The sequence below is a fragment of the Anabas testudineus genome, chromosome 4, assembly GCF_900324465.2.
Source record: "Anabas testudineus chromosome 4, fAnaTes1.2, whole genome shotgun sequence".
NCBI classification, from domain to species: Eukaryota; Metazoa; Chordata; class Actinopteri; order Anabantiformes; family Anabantidae; genus Anabas; species Anabas testudineus.
Window position 1 is genome coordinate 25,049,251 of NC_046613.1, and position 17,723 is coordinate 25,066,973.

Here is a 17,723-nt window from a genome sequence, read left to right on the forward strand (position 1 = left end):
GAGCTAAAAATTCTTCACACAGCATAAAAACAAATCTCATTAACTGAGACAGAAATTAATTGAAAGGTCATTGAACTGTGAGGATGTGAACTAGTGATACGTTATATCAAAATCTCACCTGCTCACGAGTCTATGGTTTTATTTTCTATTTTTTCTGTTGTTTTCTCATTGTGTTAACGTGAAGCTGTTAAATCCACACTAAACATGTACTGTGTGTGTCTGCATCGTTCCTTTGATTATATGGGCTTTTGCATTAATCTCTGTGTGTATCTTGTGTAATTGTCCAGTTTTCCTCGGCTGAACATTAATTTTTCATGGAGCCTCTGACACTGCTGTAATGAGGGTGTTAGAGAAGCATGTGGGGAAACAGAGCGACGTCGTGTTTGTATTTAATATTTATATGACGTATAGAAATCCATCAGCTGGTTCTGGTTACTAAGACTTCATGACGGGTGTGTGAACAAAAACAACACATTACCTCGAGCAGCTCGTCTCCGACCCGGATGCGTCCGTCTCGAGCCGCCGGTCCTCCAGGATGGAGTCCCACCACAAAGATGCTGAGAAGGGAACGATCCCTGTTTCCTGCCAGGCTGAGACCCAAACCCTGTCGCTCCTTCTCCAGCTCCACGCAGAGTAGCGCCCCCTGCAGGTCTCCATAACGCTCACACCAACGCTCTGAAGCACAGAGAGCATGTCGTTATGAAAAGTCTCAGCTAGTTCACAAACCAGAACAAAGTTCTGACCTGTGGGGATAACAAAGGAATGATGAAGATCTTTGTCCCCAGAACATTTTAAATGATTAACACTGACACCGGGTGGAGGCGTATGGCAGTATGTTATCTGACGTACAGTTACAGTCAGTACACATAGTATGATGTTTTATATCAATGTCTCCTGTGACCAGTGGGAAAGGAAGTGGAGCAAAGGAGAAAAACAAGAAGAGAAAGATGTAAAGTGGAGAACAGGAAGGGAGGAGGAGAGATTAAGGAGATGAAGGAGAGAATGAAAAGACAAAAAACATCAAGAAGAGGAACGAAGACCTGATGAGAAAGATGCAGGAGCAGAAGAGAATTAAGAGGATTTGTGAGGTGAAGAAGAGGTGAGGAGATAATTATATAAGCGAGAGAAGAAAGAGAAGCAGAGAATTAAATGTGGTGTCAAATAATAATCTGATTAACCGTCGGTGAAATAAACAACGTGAACAACATATGAAAGATTAAAGACTCGATGAGACGTTCACTCAGACAAATGTTTAACTCTACAGATGATGTGGTTTCTGACCTTTCCCTGAAATAAAAACAGAAGACTCTTTGTTGGAGGAATCCTGCTGCTGCTCTTAAGATATGAGGTTTTGTGTTTGGTAACTGACAGCTGTGATGATATGATAGAGCACACGTGCAGTAATAAGCTCTGTCCTGGGATTTAAAGACCACTGCTGTTATCTGAACACACAGGATCAAGATAAAGCTGTTTATAAGGTGACCGGAGGAAATCACCTCTGACTCATCTCAAACTAAAGCAGACACAGCAGACGACTCGGTCGCAGCCAGAGAAGAACTGAACCAAGTCCCAGATGTTAAAATCCAGTGATTCACCAAACTCTGTTTGTCCTGAGTCGACTGCTCATGTTTACGGTAGACCCTGGAACCAAATCAGAGCCCTCAACAATTCCTTTTAAAGGCTCAAAGTCAAAGTTGATGTCTGATGCTGTTATTAAACAAACTAACGAAATAACAACTCTTACATCTCGTTCCATCACAGAATCTTTCACGTATTCTTGTGTTAGGACGACATACTAAAATATCTTAACGTGTTCAATTAGTGGGATCAACATGTAAAACAGCAGCTTTAAGTTCTTGACTTAAAGAAAACACATTTCTTTAGCAGTTTGTTGTTTGTGTGATGAACCTTAACACAGGAGAGAAAACACTTAATGCACTCGATTTAATTAGAGCTTAGAGGGTTTAGGATGTAGACAGCATGTGTGTGTCCATGCATTTCTGTACTCACCTTAATGGGATATTAAATGTTTCAGTGAGACACAGAGAGGGAGAGACAGCGTCTTACAGGCGCTAATGTGTCTCATGGGGGAGGACGGACAGGGGAGACAAGGTGGATGAAGGACACAGAGGCAACATGGAGTCTTTCACATCTGGATGCAGATGCATCAGCAATAGAGGCAAAAATGTACTGTACCTAGTTTGTAACTAGTTTGTGTTTTCAGACTGCGTTAATCTTAGTATTAACTGCAGAGAATAAAGCCACGAATACGTTCGTACAACTTACTTCATTAATCTAACACATACTTCAGGTCCAGGCTGATGGAGTTTGTGCTGTAGGACTCTACTATTGTTTAAAATCTATTAAAACCCAGAAAAGATTCAGACTTTGAACATCATCACATAATTCAACAGGTGTAATCTATTGTTTTCTAGAAATGGGTCAGTGGGTCCTGTTCCATGTAACCTGTGAATGTCTGATGAAAAGGCAGCAATTCCTGTTTGTCTTGTACAGTTTTGTGCAAAGTGCATAATAAAAAATGTTTAACAAAGCCCTGAGGAGACACCGGCGATGATCCATCTGCTTCAAGTGTTTTTCCTTTTACTAAGACAGAGATTTGACAGCTACGACCTATGTATGAATCTTCTTGAATGACAATTCAATAAATACAACTGCCTCTACTTGATAAATGAGTCCATCTCTGTTAAGCTACTGTCAGTGAAACGAAAAGCCCACCAGCTGAAGCAACAGTAAAAAGTCCCTGTGTCATCAAACTGCAACAAAAGTTAAAGTGTTCCCACAGTTTCCATGAACTCTCAAAAGTCTGACGTTATCCACAAAGTTATGTGTCCTGAAATGAAAAAGTCCATTGATGGAATAATCTCTCATTCCTTGAACACATAACGTTGCTGAACCTGGACCTGACCAACGGCAGCAACCCCAGATCATAGCACTGCCCCCACAGACCTTTACAGTAGACACTAGACACGATGGGTGCATCACTTCACCTCCTCTCTTCTTACCCTGATGCTCCATCACTCTGGAACAGGGTCAATCTGGACTCATCAGACCACATGACCTTCTTCCATTGGACAGTTCTTAACCCAGTTTTAGTAGTTTCATCAATCTTCTCAGATGTTTTCTTTGACTCATACATGTCTTCAGATATGAGAAGCTGCTCACTGCATCAGTTTGGGTTCAATAACTTGTTGGCAGCTGAAACATAAAAATCCATGCAATAATTATCCAATTATCCAATGACTTTTTTTTTGGATGAGCAGTGTATTTGTGTATTTGTGCATTTTTTATTAAGTTACTGACAGTAACAGAATAAAACTTGATCAGGAGAACTGGCTCTGTTCTGGGGGTGGAGCTGGACCCTCTACATGTTGTGGCTGAAAGGAGGATGCTGTCCAAACCCCTCTCAATCCTGGACAACCCCTCCCACCAGTGTGTTGGCTGGACAGAGGAGCACATTCAGCCAAAGACTTATTAACATTAAATGCTCCACAGAGCGCCACAGGAGATCCTTTCTACCTGTGGCCATCAATCTGTACAATTCCTCCCCCCTCTGTAAGGGGTGGGGGAAGTAAAAGTGTCATATACTTACTATGAATCTACATAGGCTATATATATTGACCCAATTTCACTTATCTATTTCACATATTCTGTTTATATATTGAGTTTTTCTGTATTGATGTTATTGTGTATTTATGTTGATGTGCATCTTATCTGGTTGTGGTTCCTTTTCTTTCTGTCTGTTTTGAGAAAAATAGTAATGAGGCAAAACAATTTCCCTCTGGGATTAATAAAGTTTTTTCAATCTTAAATGAATCTTGAATCTAAACTTTCCTGTCATTGGTTTTTGTGTCTATATCTTTGCAGACTGTGCCATGAATCTAAGACGGTGCTCTGTTATCAACAAGTGTATGATTGTCAGACTATGTTTACAGATAATGGCAGAGGATGACAGACCAACATGCCGTCATGACCATCAGCTTAGTTTAAATGACTTTTAATGAAAACTAAATATTTCTGCAAAGTGGCCACAAGACAGACTGAGCGTCTTCACCACAAACATTTAATCTGCTCTACAGCACCAGTAGGAGTGTTTAAAAACGTTCCTGCACTAAAGGGTTAACACAGGAGCAGATGAGAAAACAGGCAGGACTCTTGCTTAAACACCATGTGATGTAAAACAAATATGGAAATTAAAGTCTGTAGTCAACATAAAGCAGGTTCAGGTATAAATCCTGCCTCTCTGCAGTTTTTCATCCTCTAAAAGCACAGAGAAGCTTCCACTGCTCCCCACACTGCAGGAGAACAGAGCCCCGAGGCCTGAGAGAGCATTTGATGAATAACACACACGTCTGCCGCTCTGTGAGTGAAGAACAGGACTTGAAACATCTGGTATCTCAGTGTGCATGCAGAGTTTCCAGAGGGCACATCTTCCAGTTTGGAGGTCATGAGCTAAAAATGCTAAAAACATTATTCCAAATGAGACACACACACACACACCTCCTGCTGTGTGTTTGACAGCGATGTGACAGTGACATTGCTCTGTTTGTGAGCATTCTCTGAAATTTGGAGCTGTGTGTGTCTCTGCTCGGTCGACATACAGCTGCTGTACGAAGCAGAGAGTCGACCTGGGGGGAAGAGATGGGACGTTTTATTACCGCCATCAGCTGACGAGGTTGTCTCTCTTCATAAATTTGCTCGTGTGAATCTGTCACCACAGTCATCAACGTGCACAACAACTTACTGTTGTGCTTTGAATTTCTGACATTTGTTTGATAGTAAGTTACGTTTAACATTAAATCTCTTTTACCAGGATGTGGAACAAAGAATCTGGGACGTTTTAGAGCATAAACTCCTGTTTAGTCTGTATAAGAAGAAGAGCGTGATACTGTTTAAAGTAGAATAAATGAAAATGGGTTGTTCCACCTAAACTATATCTACTCTATGTTTAGATTTACACCCACAAACTGCAGGTTTAACTTTCAATGCTAGCTCTCTGATAACTGAGCTGTTTTCAGTTGTGGCAAGAGGATTTCACTAAATTAGCCAATATCAGTTATCTTAGCATAATGTAATACTCAGAATAAGATTTGTTGTGTTTTCTGTATTATTCTGTACTATGGAAAGTGCCATGAGGGGATTTTCACAGATTTAAAAAGTCAACTAAAATCAATTCAGTTAACCGAGCATCTCGCTGCTCCCTGTTCCCTAGACACCAATAAAAAAAATAATAAAACAGACAATATTGGGCTGAATGAGGGTTTGTGATGCTCTGTGTATGTAAATGTATTCATAGTTTTTAAATCAGTGGATCAAAAAGCCATTTTCAGCCAGTGTCATATGACCAACACAGAAGCTATCCCGATGACACGCCTAACTGAAACAACCCTGAAGTTTGTACAAAGTCAAACCGTCTTACCTGTGTTCGTTTTGACCAGAGCTCCGACAGCAGCTGCCATCACTAACTAGAGCAGGAACTAATACCTACATTTACAAAATAAACAGTTTGTATTCATTTGTTGAAGCTACAGTAACTTCCCATGGTTACTAGCAGCATCTTTTCTGAGACACTCAGGAGGTTGTAATGGTAAAACATGCATTAAATAAATAAATCACTGAACTGAATAACGGGTCATCTGGCAAGGAAATAAAATTTACCAAGAGTGGACTGTTTGAAGTCTATACAAGTAGTTTTAGTAAACTGTACAATTCCTCCCCCTGTGTAAGCAGCTGTGGACTGGACTGTGATTATTGACCGATTTTCATCCATCTTACATATTCTACGTATCTACGAGTTTTCTGTATTAATGTTGACGTGGATCTTTCCTGGTTGTGGTTCCTTTTCTTTCTGTCTGAGTTGAGAACACCTGTAACAAGTCAAAACTATTTCCCTCTTGGATTAATAAAATTTTTTTGAATTACCTTTAACCTTCAACATCCAACATTAACCGTATGCAGAGTTACAGTTTAACGTGGTTTTACACCAAGCGTCACTGCAGGTGTGTGAGTCGGACGATGTCACTGTACAGAGGAACAAGGTGACACAAGCTTATTAGATTCACATACACACTAAAGGTCACACACCAATAAACAGAAGCTTTGTTCATCTCATCCTGAGAACAACAATAACAAGGAAGCTTCAGTTCTTCATCGTTCTACAGTTTAGAGCTTCTGTTACTCAACTGCTTCCATTTTTGGAGCCGTTCTATTTTGGTTCCACTGAACTTGAGAGGAATATTTTATTCTCAGCCATCCGGCACTGTGGACGACAGGGTGGCTCTGAAATATCTCAGATATTGGATGGACTGTGAGGAACGGTACACGTACCTGTTCTATATCCATCTGCTCATACAGACTCATTTAAAGAAAAGAAGGACAAATCCAGCCATCAGTCAAACATATGAGTTAGGTGGTCTGACTGTACGACCAACTCACAGAGAGATGTGTTTATTTAATGCGTGTCCAGCTATTATCTTCTCACAGCGGTTGTTGGACAAACGCAGACATGGGGGGGAACATGCAAACTCAAATACATTAAAAACCAGAGGAGCAATGAGACAAACTACATCTGAAATGTGATACTGCACTAAAACCTCTGGCAGCACAACAACATCCTTATTCCTCCTAATGGAGCTCCTACTGATATGCACATTTGGGTAATAAAAACCTCGACGTTTGAATCACTACATCACCAACGTTTGGTCAACTGGCACAGGTTCCACTCAAGCTGAAAAGGTTGAAGGACAGTGAAGAGCTTCTAGTTGGAGAATTCAAAATGCCGACATGCTCTAACAACTCTGCCTCTTACATTTCTTCCTCGTTTCAAAGCAGTTTGAGGACGTTCAACGTGAGAACAGTTGAAGAAAGACGCTGAAAACAAAATGTGTCAGGAACATCTGTCAGCTGAAGTTTCTCCCTGTAACATCTTTTTCCTTCCAACGTTTTTTGGTGAGTTTTTTCTGAGTGTGGTTCATAACACGGGCTGTGTAAGTCAATAAAACCTGAAAACCCGATTTCATTTATAAAACACCAGGAACAGACACTGAATGTGTTTCCTCATGTAGCTGGCAGTAGTAATAATGTGCTCTGGAGGGTGAAACAGGACATAAACAGACACAACCCGTGTGTCGTCTCCTCTCCTGATAGAAAGATTTAAGTATGAACTCAAACAGGAGAAGAAGCTGCTAGAAATAAAACAACAGCAGCACCAACCATTCAACTCTGTTGTGTATTCATATAATCTATCTGTATAAATACCCTAATGCAGACAGTAATGGAACATCCAGATATTTCAGAGAACAGGCGCTGGTTTATAAAATGACTTTATTACACCTGAATTAGGGCTTTTCATTAACATTTCTTTCTTGTGCAGTTATTTCTCACCTTCATGTTGAACTGGGCCCTTGGACTGTGCATTTATTTCACAGGTTTACGGTTAGCATCAATGGAGTAGAAGAAATAAATGAAGAATGCAAGACGATGGCAAATAACCTGCTCTTACATTGAGCTGTTCCACCTTATTGGTTATTAAAGTTACGCTGCCTTTGATTAAACCATTCACACACACACCCTTAAAAAAAGTGAGTATAAAGCTGAACAGAACTGATTTGTGTTTACCTCCATCGCTGTAGCAGTGCTGCAGTAGCTCCTGGAGGTCACTGCAATGCAACAGTAGCTCAGTGTGCTGCTGTGCACACATAAAATCCCAGAGGAGGAGGCTTTAATCTGCTACCCACACTGCTGGGATAGTTAGCACCAATGGACCAAAACTGAAGTCTCTGTGCAGAAAAACAGAAACTGGAGCAGGTCCAGTATCATCAGAACAAACATTACTTATTGTCCTCATTAAAAAATGAGTCCACGTGTTGTTTGTGCAGCAGGTTGTTGCGACCAGCAGTAACATGTCCTCTAACTGGAAGGCACAAAGCTTTCAGTAAACCCCAGTGTACTGTGGCCCATTTAGACATTGGTCAGGTGATCAAAGGTAAAATTTATTGGCTGCAGGAACTACGATGGCAGCAAAGGAAGAAGTCGGGAGGAATAGTATAAACAACGCCGGATACTTCAGTCTGGACACACCTGTACGAAGGCTGTTTAGAAAATAACGACAGGTAAACTGGCCCCAGACTATCGACTGCCCTGCCGACACGTGAACTAGCCTCGGACGCTCAAATGTCCCATTGTTATTACAGACACGTGAACTAGCCACAACCTTTCAAAGTTTAGCCCGTCGATGTCAAGACCTTTAAGACAGCAAAGTTAAATATTCAATAAAGAACAATATCCGTTTGTCCCAGGCTGGATTCTGGGATTTCCCCAGGGTGGCCATCTATCCAAACATGTGAATAATGCAGTAACAGCTAAACAGGTCGTTCTACTCTGTGCAGCACACAGAACAGAACAAGTGCTGCAGAGTGATGTTACACATTTTATTCACGCAAAGAAGAAATATTTCAATTTGATGCTGTGTGTTGGTCTTACATCTGCATCAGTTTGTGTCTGGAGACTGAATGAGTGATGCAGCGTCACCTGGGGAGCACTAGTCATCATCAGACACACACACACACGTCATGTTGCTGTTTGTTGTCTTACTGCACGTGAATGATGCTGCATAAGCCCGATGTCTGCACCAACCTGTTTCTGTGCGTCTCCTTCTGTGGTTGTGTTACACTGTTTGATACTTGTGAGGACATTCTGTCTGGTCCTCACAGCTCCAAATGTCTGTCTGAGGGTTTAGACTTGTTTTTAGGATTTAGGTTAGAGTGAGAGAGAGTATGTGTGTGTGTGTGTGTGTGTGTGTGGTCAGACATGCAGACATAAGAACCAGACATGGAGACAGGTTAAAGGTGACTTCCACCGTCTATATTGACAGGACCACAGTGGAAACACACACACAAAATCAGACGTCCCATAACTCAGTGTCAACCTGAAGCCGTCTGTGTGTGAGTGTGTGTGTGTGTGTAACATGTATACAAACAAACACACACAAAGAGTGAGAGAATGTACAAACCTGGCGGCAACATCGTCCATACTTCAGTCTTCACACAACAAGATAAATCCACATGTGGCACTGAGTGTGTGTGTGTGTGTGTGTGTGTGTGTGTGTCTCAGTTTCAGCTTCGCTCCGACATCCAGAAAACGAGATGTGAGTATTTGCGTCAGCAGCTGTGATACTGAGGCAGAGAGCAGCGAACAGCTCTGTTCTACTCTCCAGCCTCGATCTCCCCCCTCCCCCCCCCCCACCCACCCACCCCAGCTCTCTCTCTCGCTGTCATCTTTACCCCTCTCATCATCATCATCATCATCATCTCTTCCTCCCTCCCCCCTCCCGCTGCTCAGCCTTGCCTTCTTTCCTCTCATCCATCTTTTTTACTCCATTGAAATCTATTTTCCTCCTCGCTCGACGCAGCCCTCCTCCTGGAATGGAAACTTACAGATTCATTTCAGCATTGCAAAGAAAAATAGATCCAACAAATTTATTTTCACCTCTGAGTCTGAACCAAAACCCTCTGACCTTGGCAGTAATCTTGGGAACATCAGGTCCAGAACCTCTTTACGTAATTCCTTTAATTGCCTCAGACGTATCTGGATCTATCTACAGGTTCTCAGAGAGGTTGGGAACCACCTTACTGTGTCCAGGGACATCAAAAACACTGATTAATAACTTGATCATCCCTCATTAATCTTTATAAAATGAGCTGCAGATTCCTTTAAATGCTGCTTTAAGATCTTCTTGTGAATCCCTGTCACCCTGCTACAGATACAGAGAGAGAACCGGAAGCTCTCTGAGGACATATCCCCAACATCCTTAGGGTTAGGGCTAGGGTTAGCCCTAACCCTCAAAGATGTCTGGTACAAACAAACCAAATCTCTTGATGTGAGATTCCTCTTAAGACACATCTTCTCAGGCGCGTCTGAGTTCTCCCAGACTTGAGTCTCTTCCCGTGGATGCTTTTTAAAAACCTTCAGCATCCTCAGTTATCTCTCGAACCTCCTTCAGGACAACGTAGAACCCCTTCAGTCACGATTTCAGCATCCTCATCACACTGCCCGTCCTCCTTTAAACCTCCTCAACAGTGTTTAAAGCACTGTTAACCATCCATAAAGACAGCAAGGACCTCTTCCTCAGATTTCACTGGAACCTTCACAGGTTCCAGTGGAGCTCCTGTTAGTCTCTGGCTCCCAGCTTTAAGAATCATTGCTTTGAAGATTTGCATATTGAGCACACTATAAATGATCCACTCAATACAGACATGATGGCTGTGTGCGTGTTGCAGCAATCAAAGAGGAAGGCTGTAGGATAGATGAGGACAGGAAAAATAAATGGAGACTAATCTGCATCAACAGCAGCAGCAGGCACACACACACACACACACACACACACACACACACACACACACACACACACACACACACACACACACACACACACACACACACACACACAGAGTCATGCATTCATTCTGAGCTGTGTGTTGTGTTCCAACAGTCCATGGGGAGCTGATGCAGCCAGCCAACTGTTATGATAGCTTATTGATCCAACACACACACACACACGATAAAACATAAATGTCTGTGTGAATTATAGGTTATAACGTTCCCTCATCATCATTCAGACCAGCACCTCCCGTCTGCCCGACATGGCTCACAAATCAAACACAACCACAGCATCACAGAGTCTGAGAGAGAGCAGCTTTGATTACGACCATTTACTCACATACAGCTCTCTGCATAATCTCCTGCTGCCGCCTGGGACAGGGGACTGAGTGCAAGCTGGTCTGTGCTGAACTGGTTTCCAGTAGCAGGCGGCAGCCAGACCAGTCTGCAGAGCAGCTTCTGAACTGAAGTCTCTATTCAGATGGATTGTTCCATTTAATTTGGAGCAGCTGCTGCAGTGAGTTAAGCAGAGTCCAGTAGTGTGAAACTCACAGGCTGACAACAACTAAAACTTAATAGAAGCTAAATGAAATCCCCAGCTACAAGTCCTCAACCAGGGGAAAATAGTTCCAAATAAGCAGGTAGAATGATTTATACACTAATAGTAGAGTTGGTGGTTCAATCCCCAGCTCCCTCAATCCACTTCTGTTCTTGAGCAACAACTTCGAACCCAAATTACTACTGATCATCAGTGTGGAGAGGTTGAAACCAAAACCTAAAAGTAATTTATGATTTAGAAAAATATATCTGCCATCTCTACAATTAATATTTGAATCGATGGAGAACAGCTTCCTCCAACTTCATAATTAATAACAGAATACCTTAAAAAAATGCATCAAAGATTTATGGACCAGCCACAAATATGCCTTTAAACCCACTAAGAGACGCATGCAATCGCCACAGCCTCCTGGATACTCACTCCACCTTATCAAGGACGTCTGAAACATCTTTCACCTCCTGACATTTTATATTAGAAGACGTTATTACTTCTTTACGCAAAAGTTAAAAATTCTTAATTGTTTTTGTCAGACATCCAAGATTTCCTCTGAAATGTACAGAAGTAAGTAAAAATTAGAAGAAAACAGTTGATCGACTGGAGTGTAGTGGTAACATCGCTGCCCTCCATGGTTTGAATCATGGAGTGTGTGTGTGTGTGTGTGTGTGTGTCTCAGTTTCAGCTTCGCTCCAACATCCAGAAAACGAGTGAGTGAGTGAGTATTTGCGTCAGCAGCTGTGATACTGAGGCAGAGAGCAGCGAACAGCTCTGTTCTACTCTCCTGTGACCCACCTCCAGTACGGACCTTGGCTTGTTAAACCTCCTTACACTGACCCTGCCTTTGTACCATGGACCTCACTTGTAAGTTGCTTTGGATAAAAGCGTCAGATAAATGACTAAATGTAAATGTTTAATAGGAAAAGTGGCTCAAAACAGTGCTTGAGTAGAACAGCAGTGGCGCTGATGCACAAATATTGTCTATAAATCCTTCGTGATAAATGACGACTTTGATGGAATGGCCCAATAATCAATGTTCTCTTCTGGTAATAGGTCTGTTATGAAAAAGGAACATTACTGGACCTTTAAAATGAAAGTGAACAGCAATCCCAGTGTCAGCTGACATCCATCATGATCCTCCTAAATGTGATTTCCTTTTTTTTTACCTTCTGCTTCTCTTTTACTTTCTTCCATTATTATAATAAAAACCATCAGATTTAATCTGGACTCTAATCTGCAGACTTGTATCTTGCTACAATCAGCAGCTGCTCCTGGGAAAACAGCTCAGCATTACTTATATTTAAATTTAGAGTTTTTGCTTGAGCAGGCAGAGGAAGTTTCTCCATTCAGCCGAAGGTACAAACAATTGTTAGTATCTGTCAGCAATAGTGACGCTAGCTGCTGCGTCTGTGACGAGTCTCTCGACTCCTGCTGAGGAGAAACAACTGTCGTAAATAGAAAATGTGTCACTGAACCTTAAACTGAAGAAAAAAATAAAAAGAACCTGCCGTTTAAGGTGTTTCGAACAAAATAAGAAGCTGTCCCACAGCACAGGTACAAGCTAAATAAAACCTCTTCTACTCATCCTAATTTTCCAAATATAGCTAATGTGCCAGGCTAAAATAAAAAAGACTGAATCATTGTGTGATGGACAGAGTCAGATAAAAATAAAAACAAAGATTATTCACCGGTTTGATTGTTTTACACGTCTGTGAAACAAAAACCACCTTTGATGGAGCGAAGACTCAACTGCAGCTGCCAGGTTGTTGAATTACTGCAGATGTTGAACTTGCACGTGTGTTTTCCCTGATTTAACAGTGTTACCTGTTCATTGCTTATCAAACGTTTTAATCACATTTTCTGTTTCACAGACATTAAAGACATTACAGACACGACTAAAGCTTGATTAATGCTTCCGCACTGACCATATGCAGAGGCTGTAGGTTACACTACACAGAGAGACACAGTGTTTATGCTTGTGTATCGAAGCTACTCTGCTGAAACTCTAGCTGGGGGAGGATTCTCTATTGCACCGCGCTGAGCTTCTTCACCACTGTGTGACTTCTTTGGGTATTACAAACAGCGGTGAAAGAAATGAGCAGAACAGTTACTTTTACTGAAATTCCTGCAACAGTAAAAACAACCACAAAAACAAAAATGGCGCCCCAGATTAATTATTCTCAACTCCACATAATAACTAGTTACAAAGATTTTCCTGCTGTTGACCTTAGAGGCTCTGAAGATAAGAGAGTGGGTGAAATGAGCAGTATATGACATTCTAAAAATTTAAATGTAAAGAGTAAGGCAGGCGAGGGACTGGGAGTAAATTCATTTTCAGAGCAGAAGCTGGAACCTGCAGCTCACCAACAGTGATAAACTGCAGAGAGGAAGACGAAGAGGAGGAAGGCTGACATGAGGGAAGGTGGTAGAAACTGTATCATGCCGGAGAAGCCACAGTCTCTGTGTGTGTGTGTGTTTGTGTGTGTGTGTTTGTTGTGTCTAATCACAGAAGAGTCTGATGAAGAAAATGCTAATTAATCTGGTTGTGATGTTAAACTCAGATATTTAATGATGCCTCATTTAAACTTCAGTCATCAGCGTTTTCATGTTAAGACGTCGCAGTAATTACTGAGGGTCAACAAGAGGAAAAATCTCACTGCTCGAGTTTCTTTTGCCGCTTTATTTTACTGTAATCTTTTAATATTGTCTCCACACATTGACTTTCAAGGATTCACATCATGGTTCTTAGCTGAAAGAAGCAGGACTGAAGACTAAGGTGAATTGTAAAATTCAGTTTTGAATAAAACATATTTTGATAACTATTTGATAAATAAGTATTTCAGTATATGTTAGGTTTACAGAATCCTAACAGCTGTGTACATCTTGACTGCAATTAAATTCAATATAAAACAGAAAAACTGGGGTTAATATTAGAGCATTGTCAGATATAATTACATTAGATAATGTAGATATAATTACATTAGTGCATGTATGTAGGACAATCAGTAACAAGAAATTACAGTTTGAAAATACCAATCATGGTTTAAGGTAGTTTGGAAACACATTGTACATGAAATTGTTCTTGAAGCCAATTAACAACCCTGTCTTGATGTTTCAGGTGACCAACCTTAGTGTCCATATATAGAAAGTAATTAGTCCTGAACCTCTCACAGATCGATCATGTAGTGTAAGTGTGCCCACATGTACCGAGGCAGGCGCCTGATGAAACTGCACCAATTTCAACAGTCGCCAAAACAGATAAAATGGTGAATATCAACTGAGCTTAAGTAGCAAACAGTGCCTGCTGAGACACACAGTATGTACTGGTGAATATTTGCTGCTACAGATGTATTTGATAGAACAGTCTCTGCTATTGGTACTGTAGTATTAGCATGCATTGATCAGAGTAACCATCAGTTGGTCTCTATGATGAACATACAGTGTTGTGCTGTCTGCAGGTCACAGCAGCTCCCGGAGAAGGTCATCAAATTATCCAGCAAAGAGTTATTCCACAACCCTCAAAACAATCTGGATGATAAACTCTGGTAACTATGAGCAGGAACATTTGTGCTAATATTAAAGACAGCTAGTGCAGTAACTTTGCTGTGAGGGAGGGACATCAGACCCTGAAACATATTTCTGTGTGTGGGGTACAGTGCCTATAAAAACTATTCACCCCCTTAGATGTTTAATCCTCTTATTGACATTATAAATCAGTCATGGTCAATAAAAGTTGATGATTTTGACAAAGGAAATTTCAGACAAATACCTCATTAATGTCAAAGTGAAAACAGGTTTCTACAAAGTAATGTCAATTAAATAAAAATATTAATTCATTATTATTATTCACCCCCTTCAGGTCAGTATTTAGTACAATGGCAAGAAAAACTTGCCATTGTACTAAAGCCAAAGAAGGGTCAAGCAGTTATCAAGTCCAAAGGTTCACAAACTCATTCCACCCTGCACTGTGAATGTTTACATGTTCTGTTCAATAAAAACATGAAAACATATAATGTTTGTGAACTATTATTTTAAGCAGACTGTGTTTTTCTACTGTTGTGACTTAGATGAAGATCAGAGCACATTTTATGACAAATTAATGCAGAAAACCATGAAATTCCAAAAAGTTCACACAGTTTTTCTTCCCACTGTAGATGCCCCTTTGGCAGCAGTCACAGCATGGAGTCTCAATTCCACATCTGGACACTGGAATTTTAGACATTTTTCTTTGTGAAACTGCTCAAGCTCTGTCAGGTTGCGTGGGTATCAGGTGTGAACAGCCCTTTTCAAGTCCATCCATAAATTCTCTATTGGATTGAGGTCTGGGCTTTGACTCAGCCACTCCAGAACATTTACCTTGTGGTCAGTAAACCATTTCTGTGTATCTTCCGCTGTATGCTTGGGTCATTGTCGTGCTGGAAAACAAATCTTCTCCCTAGCCGTAGTTGTCTTGTAGACTGAATAAGATTGTCCTCCAGGATTGTCTTATATTTTGGCACATTTATCTTACCCTCTACCTTAACAAGCCTTCCAGGGCCGGCTGCTGAGAAGCATCCCCACAGCATGATGCTGCCACCACCGTGTTTCACAGTGGGGATGGCGTGTTTGTGGTGATGTGCAGTGTTTGGTGTGCTCCAAACATAGCATCTTGTCTGATAGACAAAAAGCACCATTTACGTCTCATCAGGCCAAAGAACCCTCTCCCACTGGACCATGGAGTCTTTCACATGTCTACAACTCAAGTCTTGATTTACCATGAGTTTTCTTCAACAGTGTCTTTTCCCTTGCCACTCTCCTCTAGAGCTTTGACTGGTGAAGAACCAGGCCAACAGTTGTATGTACAGTCTCTCCTATCTCAGTTGCTGAAGCTTGTAACTCCCTCAGAGTAGTCATCGGTGTGTTAGTGGCCTCTCTCACTAGTCTCCTTCTTGCTCGGTCACTCAGTTTGTGTCGACGGCCTGTTCTAGGCAGATTTAGACATGTGCCATATTCTGATCATTTCTTGATGATGGATTTCACTGAACTCCAGGGGGATGTTCAGTGTCTTGGAGATTTTTTTTTTGTATCCATCCCCTGACTTATGCTTTTCAATGAGCTGTTCTCTGAGTTGCTGGGAGTGTTGTTTTGTCTTCATGGTGTAATGGTAGCCGGGAATACTTATTAAGCAGTGACTGGAGTGTCTACTGCAATCACTTGACATGCATTCATTGCACTCAGGTGATCCTCATTTCACTAATTGTGGGACTACTAGCACCTGATATCTGGACCTCTGTTGGATTGGTTCAGTCATATTAGAGGGGGTAAATAATGTAAACACTGATTTCACCTTTTTTTTTTTTTTTATTTAATTGACATTACTTGAAACCTGTTTCACATTCACATTAATGAGGTTTTTTTCTGAAATTCTTTTATCAAAGTCACCAACTTTTATTGACTATGACTGATTTATAATGTCAATAAAAGGATGAAACATCCAAGGGGGTGAATACTTTTTATAGGCTCTGTATGTGAATAACTAGCATTAGAGCACTAATCAAATTACAGACTGTGTCCACTGGCATTTACAAAAGGGGATTTTAATCACTGTTTATTGGATGATCTCTGCGTGCTGCTACACAGCTGGAGTCAGGCCTCCTCCTGGGAAATCGGATCATTACGTAATTCAGTCTCTTCTTTAAGATATAATACATTTTGATATAATACATTAAATGGTTATATTTACCACACAGACTTTGTCAAGTTGATATTTTATTGACATGGATGTGATGTTTTTTTCATGATCCAAATTAATCTCTCCAGAATGAAATAAAGTAACTTTGACCTTAAATTAGCTTGTTGTGCTGAAACTCATGTTTGTGCTCACTTCCTATTTAGATTCTATATTTCTCCTGCTGCTGATTCCTGTGACTGACTGCTGCTGTAACGAGCCAGTTTCCCCACAGACTTAATCAAGTTTCATCTGATTTAATTAACATCATAATGACTGTGAGTATAGATTTATATTCTGACAGCAGTTCAAGTTAACTGGCCGGACACCAAAGAGAATAGAATGCATCTATAAAAAGATAAGACGACACTAATTTAAGCTTCAAACATAACAGACACTCCAGAAATATAGGTTAACAACCTCGTGATTTATCTATTCTGAGAGCATCACAGGGCGTCACACATACAACTCAACGAGGCTCAACTTCGCAAATATCCTGTGGCGCCGTTCAGCTACAGTCCAGGGGAACAGAGCAGAGTCAGTTTACTGCTGACAATTCGATTTTCACATTAATGTGCAGCAGAATTTCAAATCTGCAACAATACACTTGACTGAATATGTAAAACTGTAGCAGGATTTATCCTCTGTGGCCCATGAATATCTCTCCAAAGCTTCACAACCATCCATCAGAAGCTGCTGATGATGATGGACATCGTCCTGTGCAGAGCTCTGACCCTAGCGTGGCTAAAAGCTCTGACATGATGGCATGTTATCCCAGATACTGTCCTGCTGCCTTCTAATGCACAGGGTTAAACCAGAAACTGTCCACGACTGTGGAGCCGGGCCATTATCAGACTGATAAGCAGCCTGAACCAGGCTCCCAAGGGAACTGAGAATGGCACAGAAACAAGAGCAGTACAAACTCCAGAAAACAAGGCCACAGAGGGAGAGAGAGCAGGAGGAGGGATTCATCCTGCTCTCAAGGACAGCTGTAACACCTGGGGCTGATGTAATAACGTTCAAAAGGGAGTGTGTGTGCACGTCTTAGCAGAATAATAAGCAGGCCAC

General features: G+C 41.2%; 1 protein-coding gene across 2 annotated transcripts in view; it reads right to left on the bottom strand.

Annotated features, from left to right (window-relative positions):
- patj (PATJ crumbs cell polarity complex component) overlaps positions 1-17,723 on the bottom strand; it is a 91,063-nt gene that overhangs the window by 25,900 nt on the left and 47,440 nt on the right. For both annotated transcript variants that reach the window (XM_026346492.1, XM_026346493.1), the window contains exon 30: positions 479-675. In XM_026346492.1, coding sequence (XP_026202277.1) covers positions 479-675 — 197 coding nt within the window. The remainder of the gene's footprint in view (positions 1-478; positions 676-17,723) is intronic.